General features: G+C 46.6%; 1 protein-coding gene across 2 annotated transcripts in view; it reads left to right on the plus strand.

The window, feature by feature from the left end:
• The window catches only part of PEG3 (paternally expressed 3), a 30,985-nt gene extending 19,810 nt beyond the window's left edge, over positions 1-11,175 (plus strand). Inside the window, exons 8-10 of one of the 2 annotated variants that reach the window (XM_036274209.1) lie at positions 1,956-2,058; positions 3,083-3,172; positions 3,519-11,175. In XM_036274209.1, the coding sequence (XP_036130102.1) occupies positions 1,956-2,058; positions 3,083-3,172; positions 3,519-7,708 (4,383 nt within the window). In that variant the 3' untranslated portion in view covers positions 7,709-11,175. The remainder of the gene's footprint in view (positions 1-1,955; positions 2,059-3,082; positions 3,173-3,518) is intronic. The other variant, XM_036274210.1, reaches the window with a different exon arrangement.
• The last annotated feature ends 7,331 nt before the right edge of the window (positions 11,176-18,506 follow it).

The raw sequence follows: 18,506 nt of genomic DNA on the forward strand, positions 1-18,506 counted from the left end.
AATGGTTCATGTACGTCGGTCTTGTGATGTCAAAATGGTGCTGACGCTGTTCTCCAGACAGCATCCATTAGTGGAAGGGGCTTGATCACAGCTTGTGGAGATCTAGATGCCCTTGTTGGTTATAAATACAGAGTGAATGGCTGCTTTAGGGCTACCCACTTGTGACAGATTAACAAATTTACATCAGGACATTATTTTTCTTTTGTAGGAACATTATCATTTAAAACTTAGTGTACATTTATTTTACTCAGATTAGGCAAGTGGAGATGAGAATATGAAAAATGCCCCTTCCCATTTGCCATTGCCCTTGGGGTTTGTCGACACCAGTGATGGTGACCCTTCTGACTCCCTCAGCCCCCCAGATTCTTGATCTCATTTGTCTTCTCCCCCAAGTTAGGAGCTCTGGTTTCCTCCCTCTCTCACAAATGCATCTTCACTGTAATAAACCAGTGCTGAGACCCGAGGAAGCACTGATTTTGCAAAACCGAGCACAGCAGAGCCCTTGCCTCCAAACTGGCTGGTTGATTGTCTGATCAAATGACGTGGCATAGTTGTACAGGATGGTAATTTTACTGGTTTTGCAATGCCTCCTGAGCTTTCATTGTTTGTTTGTTCTAAAATTCTCAGCCTGAACCTAGAGTTTCACTTTTGAAGCTCTGTTTAGTTTTGGTGGGTTTTACTGTTTAATTACTGGACACTGGCTTATCCTAGTGACCATGCTTATTTTTCTTTCTCAATAGAGATGCACCTAATTGGGCAAACACTTATTTTTGCTGCATTGCCAAAGGACTGTAATGCTCATGCCACCTCCCAGCAATGGAACTATAATAAATGGTCAAAGTATCTTTATGCAGGAGTTTAGAGTAATAATATGTTTTCTTTACATAATTTTTCCTAACATTTAAACCATACATCACATTGCAGAACAGCCTCACCCACAGTACTGCAAGGTGGGCTGCTGCCCTTCTCTCCACTTTACAGATGAACCTGAGGCTCAAAGATTTCTGTTCCCAAGGTTGTACAGCTCAAAAATAGCGCTGTCCCCTTTTAACCCTAGTTTTCTCTGGCTCCAAAACCCCTGCGCTTCTCCTGGCACCATCTCCCTAAAGGCTGTCTCCAGGCCTTGGTGCCATGGACCACCCTCCTCTGAAAGCAGTCATGTTCTAGTGCAGCAATAAGAAAAGTTTCTGGAAGATTCTGCACAGAAGACTCTCCTGAGTAATGCAGGGAATTTACAAATTATTTTTAGGAAAGTATCCATTAAAACAGAAAAGCAGCTGTGAAATGAAGGCACTCACTGCTTAAAGTTATTTGAAACTCCTACACACTTAAAAGAGACCACAGTGTAGCCATGTTGTCCAAAGCATGTATTCGTAAGACAGGGGTGGTGGGGGGCAGGGACTGGGAAGGGAGGCTGAAGTCACACTTCCTCACCAATGTCTGCTAAACACATTTTCTCTCCGTTCCCCACATGTGCCAGGCATAGTTGATACTCAGCCTGTTGAAGCTTTCCCACTAGTCCCCCTCTCTCTGCCCACATCTTACCACTGAAGGTCCCAGCCAAGGCCTTCTACAAAACCTTTGCTCACTAGTCCATCCTACCCCGAACTGTCCCTCTGCTAAGCCCGTTTAGCACTGATTACCTGTACCCCATTTTATTGTCTATTGTTCTCTAATTGTTTCATGAGTCTTTTCTCTCCAACCAAATTATAAGCTGCATGAGGGCAAGGAATATGTGTCATACGTCTTTTGGATCTTCCTCAGAGTATAGCGCCAAGGTAGGTACAAAGTAGGTCCCTAGTAAAACTTGCCTTGGATCACTCAGAACCCCAAATGCTGTGAGCACTTTCTGCATATGTACCTTTGTATGTGTAGCTCCCATGTCACCAGCATTCTTCTCTCTCTGGTGCCCATGGGAACAGACTCTATTGAGAGGTCTGTGTTTGCTGTTTTAGGATACTGTGTCATACCAGGATGTTGTGGACCTCACTGAGGACAGGAGGACTCAGAATGCAGTTCAGGACAACATGGAGAACTACAGAAAGCTGCTTTCGCTGGGTAAGCTGCTGCCTCTAGTTACTGGAGCATTTTGACTCTTATCTTTTCAACTGCAGGACGTTAGAGTCCATGTTAATATATTTGAACTTCAAGGGTAATAAGCCTTGAACAATTTCAAACAGAAGAGTAAATGAAGAGATTTGTGAGTTTTGTTTTTTTTCAATCCTCACCTGGAAATATTTTTTCCACTGATTTTTAGAGTGAGTGGGATGGGGGTTGGAGGTAGAAAGCCAAACATTGATGTGAGAGAGACACATAGATTGGTTGCCTCCCGCACAACCCTGACCAGGGCCAGGGATCAAACCTGCAATCCAGGTATGTGTCCTTGACTGGGAATCGAACCCATGACCCTTTGGTTCATGGGCTGATGCTCTAACCATTGAGCACACTGGCAGAGCAAGAGTTATGTGTTTTTAAGAATCACTCTGACTCTGTGAAAATCATATTGTACAGGGTGGGGGAACAAGGAGACAGCTCTTGCCACAGACTTGATACTTCTACAGAGCGGTGACAGCAGAGATTTTTAAATACACACTTAGAATGGGACTCCGAGTTCCAGTTTGGTCTCTCCTAGAAGACACCTAGGTCGGTCATAGCAGGCAATTGGCTGTGCAGGTCTGGTGCTGTGAAGAGAGCTGTACTGAGAGTGCTGTGTAAGGCAGTACAGCCTGAAAAGCTCTAGTGTGTGCAGAAGAGGTGGGGAAAGAAGAGCCCAGAGGTAGGAAGAAAACCCTGGATGCCAATGATAAAGGATATCAAGGTTTAGGATGTGGCTATGAGAAGATGAAGCTTAAAAAGGATGCACTGAATTTAGGGAAACGTAAAGGTCTCTGTACAAATTTGTAGGTAGAGTCAGGAAGATTGATTAAAATTTAGATTAAAGAAAAACTACAAATAGAAGACACCCAAAGGATTGGATATGGGCTACTTCATATTTAGTGGCTCAGAGAAAGACAGACATCAATTTATGGTGATGAGTCTTGGTCCCCAACTTGAGTATGAGCTGTCGTATTATTGTGAACAGGGGTTCAGCTTGCCGAAGATGATGGCCACTCCCACATGACACAAGGCCATTCAAGGTCAAAGAGAAGTGCCTACCCAAGAACCAGTCGAGGTAAGCACTAGGCAGATTATGCGTAGTGGCCACTTTAATCGATGAGATGGGCACTATATATACATACAGTGAGTCCTCACTTAACGTCCACAGGTTCTGCGACTTTACGTGAAACAACATCTAACGAAACCAGTTTCACCATAGGCTAATTGATATAAACAGATAACTTCCTACGGCATCTCATCAATGTTAAAATGAAACGACATTGAACGAAATGTTACTCGAGGACCTGCTGTACTGATAAACCTTTAACAACTTATATTCACACCACCATCACGGAAGACCTACTGTTACTTTGCATAAGTATAGGAACTAGGAAGTATTTACATTTGGTATTTCATTTCAGGTCTGAAAAATATGCCTGAAGCCAAAAAGTCAACTCATCGCCGGGGAATTTGTGAAGATGAGTCTTCTCATGGGGTGATAATGGAAAAATTCATCAAGGACGGTTCACGAAACCCTAAATCCGCAAGGGCAAGGGAATCTAATGACCGGTCACCGAGATTTCCCAGAAGGCCAGACCATGATTGGAAAGAACTGTCCTTCAACAAGAGGGAGTCAGTGATTCAGGAGAGGGGCTGTGAAGGGAATGCCTTTGCGGGAGGCTTTAATTGTAACTCTAACCTTGTTTCCAAAAAGAGAGTTCTTGAAAGAAAAAGGCGCTATCAATTTGATGCAGATGGGCAGGGTTCCATTCATGATCAGAGAGGCTGTCCCCGGAAGAGACCCTTTGAATGTAGTGAAATGAGAAAAGCCATGGGCGTGAGTAGCCTCGGCTCCCCCTCCGCCGAGTTGCAGCCGCTTGATTTTGGGGCAATGCCTTATGTGTGTGATGAGTGTGGGAGGGCTTTTAGTGTGATCTCTGAGTTTGTCGAACATCAGATCATGCACACTAGAGAGAATCTCTATGAGTATGGTGAATCCTTTATTCATAGTGTGGCCGTCAGTGAAGTTCGGAAAAGTCAGGCTCAAGGGAAAGGCTTTGAATGTAAGGAGTGTGGGGAAACCTTCAGTAAGATTGTCGCTCTTGCCGAACATCAGAAAATTCACACTAGAGAGTATCTCACAGAATGTAATGATGAGGAATATGAGGAGCCCTTCATGCCTAGTCCCACCTTCAGTGAGCTTCAGAAAATATACGGGAAAGATAAATTCTATGAGTGTAAGGTGTGTAAGGAAACCTTCCTTCACAGTTCTGCCCTGATTGAACACCAGAAGAAAACCCATGGAAGAGATGACAAAGATGATGAACATGGGGAAGCCTTTAAACCCAGCCCAACTTTCAGTGAGCTTCAGAAAATGTATGCTAAAGAGAAAATGTACGAGTGTAAGGTGTGTGGGGAGACCTTCCGTCACAGCTCATCTCTGAAAGAACATCAGAAGGTTCACACTAGAGCAAACCTGTTTGAAAACAAGGGTAAAGTGTGTGAGGAAACCTTTATTCCTGGTCAGTCCCTTAAAAAGCGGCAGAAAATTTTCTCAAAGGAGAAGCTCTATGACTTTAAAGATGGTGGGGGTGCCTTTAGGCAAAGCTCAAACCTCAATCAGCATCACAAAGTTCATTCTTGGAAGAACCTCTGTGAAAGCAAGGGGTATGAGAAGTCTGTCATTCACAGTGTGCCATTCACTGAGTCTCGGAAGAGTCATACTATTACAAGACCACCTGAAAATGAAGACGAGAAGGCATTCACCATCAGCTCTAACCCTGATGACAACCAGAATTCTCCCACTAAAGAAAATGTCAGTGAGAGGAAACCAAATGAGAGGTCTGTTATTCATAGCTTAGCATTTGCTGAAGCTCAGAAATATCACAGTGCAATGGGGCCCAATAAACCAAAAGTGATTGCAGAGTCTACCATTCAGAGCTCAAATGTTATTGAACAGAAAGTTCGTGCTGAAGAGATGATCTCTGAAGGAAAGAAGTATGAGAGGTCTGTTATCCATAGCTTAGCCACTTTCAAACTTCCCAAAAGTTGCAGTGAAAATGAATGTAATGAGAAGGGAGAATCCTCCATTTACCTCTCAGATCTCCATGATAAGCAACAAAAAACTCTGGCCAGAGTGAACCCTGATGGAGAGGGCAAGAATAACAACTTCAAGGACTCTGTTATACGCAGTGTATCCCAGACTGGACCTCCAAAAAGTCTTGCTGGAGAGGGAGCCATTGAGTTTAAGAAGGATGGCCAATCATCTGTTTCCAACTCAAATGTTCGTGAATATCAGAAGGCTCGTGCTAAGAAGAAAAACATTGAGCGCAAGAACTGTGAGACCTCAGTAATTCACTCGCTACATTTTGGTGAACCTCAAACATTTCGCCCTAGAGAGAAATTCTATGAATGTTCGGAGTGTGGAGAGTCCTTTTTTCGTAGCTCTGACCTCACTGAGCATCAAAAGATCCATCATAGAAAGAGGCCTTCTGGAAGCAGAAACTATGAACGGTCTGTTATTTGCAGCTTAGCCTTCTCTGACCCTCAGACAAGTTATGCTGAAGAGCCAATGGGGATGACTTGCATTCAGCAGCCAGTGGAAGCGAGTTACTTTGAACAGCTACTGGGGATGACTTGCATTCAGCAGCCAGTGCAGAAGAGTTATGCTGAGCAACCAGTGGGGATGACTTGCATTCAGCAGCCAGTGCAGAAGAGTTACACTGAACAGCCAGTGGGGATGACTTGCATTCAGCAGCCAGTGCAGAAGAGTTATGCTGAACAGCCAGTGGGGATGACTTGCATTCAGCAGCCAGTGCAGATGAGTTATGCTGAACAGCCAGGGGTGATTAGTTATATTGAACAGCCAGTACAGGCAAGTTATGCTGTACAGTCAGCACAGACAAGCTATGCTCAACAGCTGGCGCAGACAGATTACACTCAACAGCCAGTGCAGACCAGTCATGCTGAACAGTCAGTGCAGCAAGAATGTCAGGATTGTGGGCAGTGCTTTGCTACCGTTGAGGACCTTGGTGCACATCAGAAAATCTATACCCAAGAGGAGTTCCATGGAGAGTCTGTTATTCAGGGTGTAGGCCTTGAAGGGCCTGAACAAGAAGAACCTGAGGAGGATGAGGATGACGAGGAGGATGAGGATGAGGATTCTGAGGACTCAATCTATGGATGTAAGGACTGTGGGCTGGGCTTTGCAGATCGCGCAGACCTTAAGGACCATCAGAAAGTTCACGGCAGAGAGTATCTCATTGACACTCGTGAGTACACGCATTCTGTAATTCACACCCATTCCATCAGTGAATATCAGAGAGATAACACTGGAGAGCAGCTCTTTGAATGCCCAGCATGTGGGGAGTCTTTTGTTCATAGCTCATTTCTTTTTGAGCATCAGAAAGTCCACGAGCAAGATCCATATTATGGCCATAGGAGGTATGATGAGCCTTTTATGCAACCTTTCATCTTTAACCCACAGAGGCTTCATGCCCCACCAAAGAATCCTATGAATCCTTCTACAGGGATGTATCTTCAATGCCATGTGTGTGGACAAGACTTCATTCATGGATCTGTCTTTAATGAACATCTGGAACTTCACATGGGAGAGGATTCACTGGAACAGGGCCAGAGAAGTGACAACATTGTCAGTGCAGGCTTAGCCCTCACTGAGTTCCAGAGAAGTCAGGCCGAAGAGAAGCACTATGAATGTGAAACGTGTGGAGAATCCTTCCTCAGTCAGTCAGACCTGAGGGATCACATGAGAATTCATGAGAAGGATGAGCCCTATGATTATGGCGCTTCCTTTGTCCACACCTCATTTCTTACTGAACCCCCCAGACGAGATTCTCCATTCTTTGAGTGCAAGGACTGTGGGAAGTCCTTTATTCACAACACAGTTCTCACTAAACATCAGAAGTTCCATGTTGAAGAGGAAGAAGCAGCAGCCCAGGAAGTTGAAGCCAATGTTCTCGTTCCACGAGAAGTTCTGCGGATCCAGGGGTCAAATGTGGAAGCTGCTGAGCCGGAGGTGGAGGCTGCCGAACCGGAGGTGGAGGCTGCTGAGCCCAATGTGGAGGCTGCTGAGCCCAATGGAGAGGCTGAAGGGCCGGATGGGGAGGCTGCAGAGCCAAATGGGGAGGCCGAGCAGCCCAATGGGGAGGCCGAGCAGCCCAATGGGGATGCTGATGAACCAGATGGTGCAGGGATTGAAGACCCTGAAGAAAGAGCTGAAGAGCCAGAGGGAAAGGCTGAAGAGCCAGAGGGAGACGCTGATGAGCCAGATGGTGCAGGGATCGAAGACCCAGAAGAAGAAGGTGAAGATCAAGAGATTCAGGTTGAAGAACCATATTATGACTGCAGGGAATGTGGAGAAACCTTCACTACCAACTCAGCCTATGGTGAGCACCTGAAGACTCATGCCAGGGTGATAATATTTGAATCTGGAAATGTCTATGGGGAAAGCTCACGCTACACTGAACATGCCAGCACCAGCACCAGCGACAGCGATAGGGCTGATGACAAGTACTTCAAGTGTGATGTCTGTGGGCAACTCTTCGTTGATCGCCTGTCCCTCGCTAGACACCAGAATACCCATACTGGCTGAGAGCACAAGTATAAAGATTGGCAATGCAACCTGACCCTCACAGAGAATTCAAACCAACCCATAATGTAAGAAGGAAACTTAACCTTGGCATGTACACACTGACTTTTAACATCAGACAACTTGGACTGGAAAGGAATTGAGTGAAGTTGGTAGAGGTTCAATTGGTCTTAACTCTTCCCCCATCTTACACCAGTATGTGTGGGTGGGGAAGCCCCAGCACATACCTTACCTTTCATCCATGTAGTCAGATTGAGGGAAAGTCCTAGGAGATTCTGAGACTACAGAAATAGCTCCAACCACCTGTAAATGACATTTCTGTAATCTATATATAATTTCCCTGAGATGTATATAAAATAGCAAATTATAGCAAACAGTAATCATGAATATTTGGATTTAATGATATATAGTTACAGTTTACTGTGCAGAGGTACCTTTATTGGTACGCTTTGATTTTTTTGGAGGAGGAAATGAGCAACAAATTAGAATATATTTGTAAGCATCTTAGGTTCTGTGAAAGATTTATTGTGTATTATTTTAACCCCTTCAGTATCTTTCTGAGTAATTGTGTGTTGTTCCTTACTCTTAAATATTCCTGTAAAGGTGTAGGCGTGAAAGAGAAAATGTCTTTTACTCTGCTGTTTGAAGAGAGAAGTGCTTTGAGCTTCCTTTTCAGCCATCTTGTCTACACCAACACTTTGGAGCCTAATGCTACACAAGCCTTTGCAATGTGTGGATTGACCTTTTCTGACCCAAGTTGATCCGTTGCCATATTGTACCTTGCAGTGATTTTCATGCAAAAATACTACAGGTTTTTTTGTTTGTTTAACCAATTTAACGTGTGTTCAATAGTGAATTCACAAAAGCTGAAGCTTTTCCCTGTAAATCGCACTTCTTTGCCTTTACAAGAGTGGGTTGCAACCATCACTAGATCACGAGAGTGCCTAATGAAGGTTGAGAACCGTAGGGAGAGGCTCTCACATTGTAAATAAGGATGCAGGTGACAACTTCCATCGCTTTTGTGCGCTTCCTGCCTTAAGTGACAAGTAGCAACGTGGCTTCGTTACTATGTGCTGCCACACATTGGTTTGCACCTGGGTGCCCAGGAGCTGGTATTCTTAGAGCTTTCTATTGCTGAACTTAATTCTTGTCTTCACCTGTCTGACCCTCAACCCTATGTCTGACTTGCATTGAAAAAAAAGAAAAGCTTTCTTTACAGTCAACCCAAGCTTAACATGGACTCAGGTTCCCCAGCAGCCTTAATTTGTTTTGTTACCAATCTGTTTTTTTCTCTTTCAGACCTCCTAAGTATTTCTGAGCTCTCTATTCGTGACTTGTTGGTCTGATTGCCTCAGTTGTTCATTCATCACAAATTGACCTCATAGCTTGCGGTTTCCTGTGTCTTGTTCTGTGGACCACCTGTGCTCCTTTTGCTTCCCCTCCCCTCGCGTAATGACTATTGAGACAATTTTTTGGCTTTGAGTTGGCTGGAAACTAGTTTTAAAATTAAAAAAAAGTTTTTTAAGTGGATCTGTAGAAGTGAGCAAAAGCTAAGAGCAGATCATTTGAGAAAGAAAATGACAATATTTCTTGGGGAATGTGCCCAAATCTCACTCTCCTAGATCTGCATGGTTAGGGCTCGAGGAGTGTGTCAGAGCTGCTGGGAATGCCGAAGTCCAGGAAGCTTGTTGGACTGAGGGCATGGAGCACAGATGAGTAAGCCAAAGAAAGGAGCCCTAACAGCAGCAGATCTAGGAGGGTGAGGAAGCAGACAGAAGGAAACATCAGAAATGAATTGGAAGTCCAGGTCAGTGAGAATATGTCCTGGGCAGTTCAGAAGGGGCCATTTTGATGGCACAGTGTAGGTGAAGGCCAGCTGCATCAAAAGGCTGGAGGTTGGAATGGACATCTGGGAAAATGGGAACAGGCACTGCAACCAAGCAGGGCCCTTGAGACTGGAACCATTGCTGATGGTGGGGTGAACTTGGATTCATCACTGTTGGCAGTGTCAGCTGGTAGAACCTTCCCGGAAAGCAGCTTGCCAAATGTCAGGGTGTCCATTCCAACCTTGTATTAGTGAAACATTAGGAACAACTTCAATGCCAAACAATAGAATGATTAAGTGAACGTATCTGTGATTCTTATGCAGCTGTTTAATAATGATAATCATAAAGAGTTATGTAGTAATGTGGAAATATATTTACAGAATATTAAGTGGAAAAAGCAGGACACAGAATTATATTTATACTACAATTATAACTGTTTAAAATGTATGCTTATAGTCAACAGCTGTTGTGTTGTTGTTGTTGTAGGCTTATAGTTGAGCATTATTTTTCTTAAATTCCTTGATGTTCTTTATGGTAGTGTTACTAAAAAGTTTATAGTCATGTCTCCATTGTGAACATAATTTGAACTCATCATCAGACACTTGGAAAATAAAAGTGGAGGAAAGAAACCCCATATTCCCACCCTCCAAAGACAGATACACTCTTTAGTATATTGTTTTCTTATTTCTGTGCACAGGTTTATGATTATAACAGAGTCCAAGTGTGTATTCAAAATTGCTGTTATGTTTGTGGAATTAGGTTGAACACTCTTCATCTTAATGTTTTCAAACACACGTTCCTTACTAATTGTGTGCTAATAACAGTGTATTGCGTGTGTTTCCATATACCCAGAGGAAAAAAATTGGACAGTACAGTAAATTAGAAAAGGAAAAAATATCACCAATATTCCCAACACTCAACAACTGTGAACATCTTAATTTGTTTCCTCCATCTTGTTTCAATGCACAAGCTTGTGATGAGTGTTGAATGTGTATGCATAAAGTCTAAGGTGAGATGAAGTATGGAAAATCATTAAAATAGTGTTGTCGTTGTGGGATTATGGTTAAATATTTTGTCTCAAATTCCTTGAATAACCTTTGGTGTTTTGGTATTAAATCTTATGTATGTATTTTCCCATTACAAATATGATACATACTCATAGCAAGCTTTGGGAAATTCAGTAGAAGAAAAATTCACCCATATTCCCAGCACCTAACAATAGCTCCTATTAACATCTGTCTGTACACCAGTCTGTGATTGTTAGGGTGTTAATGATAAGTATGCATAGGGTCAAAGATGGGAAGAAATGTGGAAAACAATTAAATAGTTGTGTGGTTGTGGGATTACGGTTAAATATTTTGTCTTGGTTTCCTTGAATGATCTTTATCATAGTGTTTTGGTAATCCACCTTTATTACATATATTTCCATTATAAACACAGAATGTGTTCATTATAGAAACTTTGAAGTTGCAGAAATGTAGAAGAGAAACTCACCCATATTTTCATCATCCAAAGACTGTGATTAACATCTTGATATATTTTTTTCATCTTGTTTCTGTGCACAGGTTTTTGGTTTGTTAATATGGTTGTGGTCGTTATATCTATCTGTAATAGTGTCAACAATAAAAATAAAGTTAAAAATAAGACATTTCTCAGTCTCTTCTTTTGTCCATTTTAAGTGTTTGGGATTATTAAATATGGTTTGTTGTTAAAATTATAAAGCTGAAAACTTAGTGCCTTCTTAGGCCTTAAAGTTTGCCTTAAAAATCTTATTTCAGCCCTGGCCGGTTTTCCTCAGTGGTTAGAGCGTTGGCCTGCGGTCCAGAAAGACCCGAGTTTGGTTCCCACTGAGGGCGTGTGCCTCAGTTGCAGTTTGTCTGCAGCCCTGGTTGGTCGTGTGGGTGGCAGCCACTTGGTGTGTCATTTTCACGTCGATGTCTCTCTCTCTTCCTCTCTCCCTCCCACTCTATCTGAACAAAAAGTGGGAAGGTGTCCTTGGGTGAGGATAAAAAACAAACAACAAAAAAAGGTATGGCGGTATCTAGGCTTGGAAAGATTGACAAAACTCTGAAGCTCCAAACCCATTGAGATAACTCATTTCACCACTTTTCTCACACACCAGAGAAAGTTGTGGGGCGGGGGTGTGTGCTACTGGTTGAAATGCTTTCTGATCTCTGTGGTAATGGCAGGGCAGGGCAGGACTCAAGTATTGAAAAGGGTACAATTCTTATAGGCAGCATGATTGGTATTATTAGATTCTGGAGGGAGTTCTGACACAGATTCCTGGGTGTGATGACCCCCCCCCCCCCGATGATTTATATAACAAAATTAAGTGAAAGTCTAGGTTGGAAAGAGGTGGCCTAGGACCACAGCACTAGAATCACAACCTCCTTGAATCAGTAGGTAAACAGACCGCTTAGAGTCCAGGGGCCCTTGAGGAAGGGCCCAGCCATATATGACACTTCTGCCTCCCCCCTCGCCTTCTGTAATGTGGCCTGCGGCCTTTTTCATGGATAATCCACTTACTGATAAATAAACTTTTTCCCCTGGCTGGGTAGCTCAGTTGGTTAGTGTGTAGACCAGCTATGCCAAGATTTCAGGTTTGATCTCTGGTCAGGGCACATATAGAAGCAACCAATAAATGCATAAATAAGTGGAACAACAAATCAATCTCTCCCTCTTTCTAAAAATCAATAAAAGCATATCCTCTGGTGAGGGTTAAAAAAGAGAAATGTAAACAAGAATTACCTTGAGATACTGTTTCTCTCAACCCTTGCTTTAGAAAACTAAAAAAAAAAAAGCATAACAGTGGGAGCGCAGGCACACTCGCACAGGCTGGTAGGGGCCCAAGATGCAGCAGTCTGTGGAAGGCAATATGGAAATCTCTATTATAACGACGCATGCATGTGCTCTTTGCCTCAGCAATTCCCTATATGCACACACCAGCAGAATTGCTAAAGGTCAAGGTTATGCATTTGGCACTAGTTGTAGTAGCAAAGGACTGAAAATACCTCAGTGGTCCAGCAGTCAGGAACTGGTTAAATAAATTAGATCACAACGATACAACAGAATCAAAATAACTTCAAAAATGGTGAGCAAATGGTCTTTGCAGTGACATGAGAGGCTCTCTGAGATGTACTGGTAAGTAAAAAGAATCGAAGGCACATAATGGTATAGTGTGCCACCTTTTGTATAAAAAAGGGAGGAAATGAGAATATGAGTAAGCAAAGGTAAAATATGTGCATTACATTTGTGCAAATATATAATATATAATAGTGAATATGTATTACAATATATGTATTATATAATGACATTACATTATATATCACTGTGTATACATAAATGTATTATAGCTTACATCACATCTTTGTTTTTATATATAAAACATTTTATATTTTAAAATATATTCATGTATGTACATAATATTTATCAATGACAATCACACATGTATGGATATGTGCATGAGTATAATATTCATACATATATCTATATATTGTATGTGCATAAAGGAACTGGGAAAGAACACAAAATAATTACAGAGGTTACCTGTGTGCATATGCAACTAAAACATTTAAATATGGAAAAGCCAAAGGGAATTGGGTAGCATAAAAATGTGGTGGGTGGCGTGCTTGCTCGCGCGCGCGCACACACACACACACACACACACACACACACACACACCGTGAGAGAAAGACTTCTTACTGAATACTGTTTATTTACCTTAAAATTTTAATCCGGAGATCACTTTATATGGTATATAAATGAGGTATATAAATGTCTAATCACTATGCTGTATACCTGAAACATATTACATGCTACTTGTAATTGAAAAATGAATTTAAAAAAATTTTAAACCATTGTATCAACCATTCAAACATTTAAAGCATTGTAAGGCGAGAATCCCTTGGAGCGCCCAGTCCCTCCAGCACAGCCCGTTCCGTGTCCAGCCGCGGCCTTGTGCGCCCTCCAGTGGAACTTGCCGGAAGTGGCCTGCATTTCGAGGCCGGCTCTTCGGTCGTCCCGAAGAGCGCGCGCGCAGATCCGGCACTGCGCATGCGTGCCTGGTTTGGGCGCTAAATCCGAAATCCCGCCACTCAGTCCGGCGAGGGCAGGCGACGGACGAGGTGAGGGCGCGCGGGCGTGTGTGCGGCGCGCGGGCAGCGCGGGACCGGGACGTGGCCGGAAGGGGGACGAGGGGCGAGCTTGAGGCCAGGCCGGGATACCCTCAGGGCGCGGAAAGCCCAGGGCGGCGCGGCGCGGAGGGGGCCTCCCCGAGGAGACGCGTGGCGGGCAGGGCGCCAACGCGGGAGACTCGGGGGATGAGGAACAGCGAGGAGGGAGGGTCACGCACCGGCGCAGGGGCTTCCCCGGGTCGGATGAGGGAGCTGAGGAAACTCGGGAACTGAGGGGACAGGGTGCGCAGGGGTGATCTCCTCCCTCTGGCCCTTTCTGCCCCCTCAGGCACGACTCCTCGTGCTCCCAGTCTGGAGGCTCATGTACACCTGCTCCACCCGGGGCCCAGACCCCACCCGGACCCTCCAGTGCCAGCCCTGCTCTCTGTTCTCTGCCCTGTCACCTCCTTGCTCCAAGCCCCGCCCCTCCTCATCCCCGCCCTCTTACCTCAGCCCCAGCCCTGCTCTCTGTTCTCTGCCCTGTCACCTCCTTGCTCCAAGCCCCGCCTCTCCTCCAGCCCCGCCCTCTTACCTCAGCCCCAGCCCTGCTCTCTGTTCTCTGCCCTGTCACCTCCTTGCTCCAAGCCCCGCCCCTCCTCAGTCCCGCCCTCTTCCCTCAGCCCCAGCCCTGCTCTCTGTTCTCTGCCCTGTCACCTCCTTGCTCCAAGCCCCGCCCCTCCTCCAGCCCCGCCCTCTTCCCTCAGCCCCAGCCCTGCTCTCTGTTCTCTGCCCTGTCACCTCCTTGCTCCAAGCCCCGCCCCTCCTCATCCCCGCCCTCTTACCTCAGCCCCAGCCCTGCTCTCTGTTCTCTGCCCTGTCACCTCCTTGCTCCAAGCCCCGCCCCTCCTCCAGCCCCGCCCTCTTACCTCAGCCCCAGCCCGCTCTCTGTTCTCTGCCCTGTCACCTCCTTGCTCCAAGCCCCGCCCTCCTCAGCCCCGCCCTCTTCCCTCAGCCCCAGCCCTGCTCTCTGGTTCTCTGCCCTGTCACCTCCTCTGCTCCAGCCCCGCCCCTCCTCCAGCCCCGCCCTCTTCCTCAGCCCCAGCCTGCTCTCTGTTCTCTGCCCTGTCACCTCCTTGCTCCAAGCCCCGCCCCTCCTCCAGCCCCGCCCTCTTCCCTCAGCCCCAGCCCTGCTCTCTGTTCTCTGCCCTGTCACCTCCTTGCTCCAAGCCCCGCCCCTCCTCCAGCCCCGCCCTCTTACCTCAGCCCCAGCCCTGCTCTCTGTTCTCTGCCCTGTCACCTCCTTGCTCCAAGCCCCGCCCCTCCTCATCCCCGCCCTCTTACCTCAGCCCCAGCCCTGCTCTCTGTTCTCTGCCCTGTCACCTCCTTGCTCCAAGCCCCGTCCCTCCTCCAGCCCCGCCCTCTTCCCTCAGCCCCAGCCCTGCTCTCTGTTCTCTGCCCTGTCACCTCCTTGCTCCAAGCCCCGCCCCTCCTCCAGCCCCGCCCTTTTCCCTCAGCCCCAGCCCTGCTCTCTGGTCTCTGCTGTCACCAGATCTGTTCCAAGCCCCGCCCCCTCGCCCCGCCCCACCCCTTCTACCTCAGCCCCACCCCTGCTGTTCTCCGCCCTGTCACCTCCTTGCTCCAAGCCCCGCCCCTTTCCCTACCCAACCCTCTTACCTCAGCCCCACCTCTGCTATCCCTGTTCTCTGCCCTGACTCCTCCTCTGCTCCAGGCCCCGCCCCCTCGTCCCCGCCCCACCCCCTCTACCTCAGCCCCCACCTATGGCTCTCCCTGTTCTCTGCCCTGACTCCTCTCTGCTCCAGGCCCCGCCCCCTCGTCCCGCCCCACCCCCTCTACCTCAGCCCCACCTCTGCTCTCTCTGTTCTCTGCCCTGACTCCTCCTCTGCTCCAGGCCCCGCCCCCTCGTCCCGCCCCACCCCCTCTACCTCAGCCCCACCTCTGCTCTCTCTGTTCTCTGCCCTGACTCCTCCTCTGCTCCAGGCCCGCACCCCCTCTACCTCAGCCCCACCTCTGCTCTCTCTGTTCTCTGCCCTGACTCCTCCTCTGCTCCAGGCCCCGCCCCCTCATCCCACCCCACCCCCTCTACCTCAGCCCCATTCCTGCTCTCTGTTCTCTGCTCTGTCCCCGCCTCTGCTCTAGGCTTCGCCCCCTCGTCCCGCCCCACCCCCTCTACCTCAGCTCCACCCCTGCTCTCTGTTCTCTGCCCTGTCACCTCCTTGCTCCAAGCCCCGCCCCCTCATCCCGCCCCACCCTCTTACCTCAGCCCCAGCCCTGTTCTCTGTTCTCTGCTGTCACCGCCTCTGTTCCAGGCCCCGCCCCCTCGTCCCGCCCCACCCCCTCTACCTCAGCCCCATCCCTGCTCTCTGTTCTCGCTCTGTCCCCGCCTCTGCTCCAGGCCCCGCCCCCTCGTCATGCCCCACCCCTTCTACCTCAGCCCCACCCCTGCTGTTCTCTGCCCTGTCACCTCCTTGCTCCAAGCCCCGCCCCTTTCCCTACCCAACCCTCTTACCTCAGCCCCACCTCTGCTCTCTCTGTTCTCTGCCCTGACTCCTCCTCTGCTCCAGGCCCCGCCCCCTCATCCCACCCCACCCCCTCTACCTCAGCCTCACCCCTGCTCTCTGTGTTCTCTGCTCTGTCACCTCCTCTAGGCTCTGCCCCCTCATCCGCTCCACCTCCTCTACCTCAATTCCACCCCTGTTTTTTCTGTTTTCTGCCCTGTCCCATCCTCTGCCCTCAACCCCGCCTACTTATTCCACTCCTCTCCTTCTACCTCAGCCCCACCCCTGCTCTCTGTGGTCTTACCCCTGTTCTGGCCCCACCTCTTCTCTTCCAGCACTGCCCCTTCTTCTCTTTTAAAAACTTATTACCTATTTTACAGATTTCTAAAATTTATTTTTCAACTATAGTTGATATACAATATTACTTTAGTGTCAGGTGTACAACTGTGACTAGACATTTATATAACTTGATCAACCGATGAGTCTAGCATCCATCTAGTACCTAGGTCCTGTGTTTCCTTCTTCTCCTCATTTGCCCCTCCCTCTTCCACCCTTACCCTCTCAGCTCTGCCTTCTCTACCTAAGTCCCATCCCTCCTCTCTCTGTATCTCTGCCTGGCTCTCTCTCGCTTCTCCTCTCTCAATCCTGTTCCTCCTCCTCTACCCATCCCACCCCTCCTCTCTGCGTCCTTCCCCTCTGTCCTGGCTGTAGACCCCTTTCTTCACCTCAGCTCCACCCCTCCTTTCTTTCTGTCCTTCTCCTCTACCTCAGTCCTGCCCTTCCTGTGTCTCCTCCCCGTGCTGGCCATACCCTTCCTTTTCCAGCCTGATTCCTCTTTTCTGCTCTTCCTGTTTCTCTAGCTCCACTCCTCTGCTCTGTCCCTGCACTCTGTCCTGCGTTGCTTTGCTCCCTTTCTCTTGCTGAAATCCAAAAGATAAAAATTTAAGGGAAACAGGTAGAGTTAAGAATTTATGAAAAAGAGCCGGGCTGGTGTTACTCACTGGTTGAGCATTGACCCATGCACCAAGAGGTCGCCAATTTCGATTCCTAGACAGGGTACATGCCCAGGTTGTGGGCCTGATCCCCAGTGGGAGGCATGCAGGAGGTGGCCAATCGATGTTCTCTGTCATTGATGTTTCTCTCTCATCGGTGTTTCTCTCTTTCTCTCTCTCCCTCTCCCTTTCTCTCTCTCTAACATCAATAAAGAAAAAAATTTTAATTAAAAAAAAGAATTTATGAAAAACAGAAATGGCGGGATGCTGAGAGTGCCCTCAGAAGAGACAGGGCCATGTGCTTCCTTTCAGTACTTGTGGCCTGGAGGGAGGGCTGTTGGCTGTTCAGGGTCATCCTTTGCCTCTCTGGGGCAGGGGAAAGAATTCTGACTCCTTACTCTGGCCTTGGACCTGGCTAGTCTAGGGAGGCAGGTTGACAAGATTTCAGAGTCATTTCCACTGCTTTGTCAGGATTCTTCCCTGGAGGCTACAGTTGTAGAAATTCAATTCAAACCCAGCTGGTGTGACTCACTGGTAGAGTGTCAACCCATGCACCAAGAGATTGCCGGTTCAGTTCCTGGTCAGGGCACATGCCTAGGTTGTGGGCCAAATCCCCGGTGTGGGGCATGCAGGAGGCAGCCAAGTGTTTTCTTTCATCGATGTTCCTCTCTCTCTCTCCCTCTCCCTTCCTCTCTCTCAAATCAATAAAGAAAAAAAAAAAGGAAATTCAATTCAAGAAGGTACCACACATCCCTAGAAAGAAGGGATAGCAAATTTATAATTGGTAGTGGCAGGAACGTTTTTAGGAAAAAAACTAAACTCTTCTCACACCCTACTGTAGACTAGATGCCGGCTAAAGAATTAAAATGAGATGTTTAAATAAAGCAATAAAAATATAATTGAATATTTAATGTGTCTCTGAATGGACAGTGATACACTGTACTTTAAAATATTAAAATTCTACAAAGACTTAGGTGTTGCATGGCTAGATTTTTTTTTTTTAAAGCAAATAGGACAAGGAATATCCTTTATTTATATAGAGCCTTTACCAATCAACATCAAGAACACCCTAGTGGAAAAGAGTAGGAGCAATTTATAATTGGATAATAAAATACAGAAAATCTCAAGACAGCAACAGCAGAGCAGTAAACTAAGCTTGAGGCCTTTCTGAGCCTAGAGTCTGTGTGACTGCACATCAAATGCAAATGAAGCTGGCCCTATTGAACTCCAATGTAGGTATATAATCTTATATTGTAATTAGAAGAGAAAATTGGTGGAAACCTATGGGAATAAAATTTGGCATATGTTTTAAGAAAAATTTAAAACAATAAGTAATAGAAGCAGACTTCGGATAT

The sequence above is a fragment of the Molossus molossus genome, unplaced genomic scaffold (genome assembly GCF_014108415.1).
Source record: "Molossus molossus isolate mMolMol1 unplaced genomic scaffold, mMolMol1.p scaffold_m16_p_21, whole genome shotgun sequence".
Taxonomy (NCBI): Eukaryota; Metazoa; Chordata; class Mammalia; order Chiroptera; family Molossidae; genus Molossus; species Molossus molossus.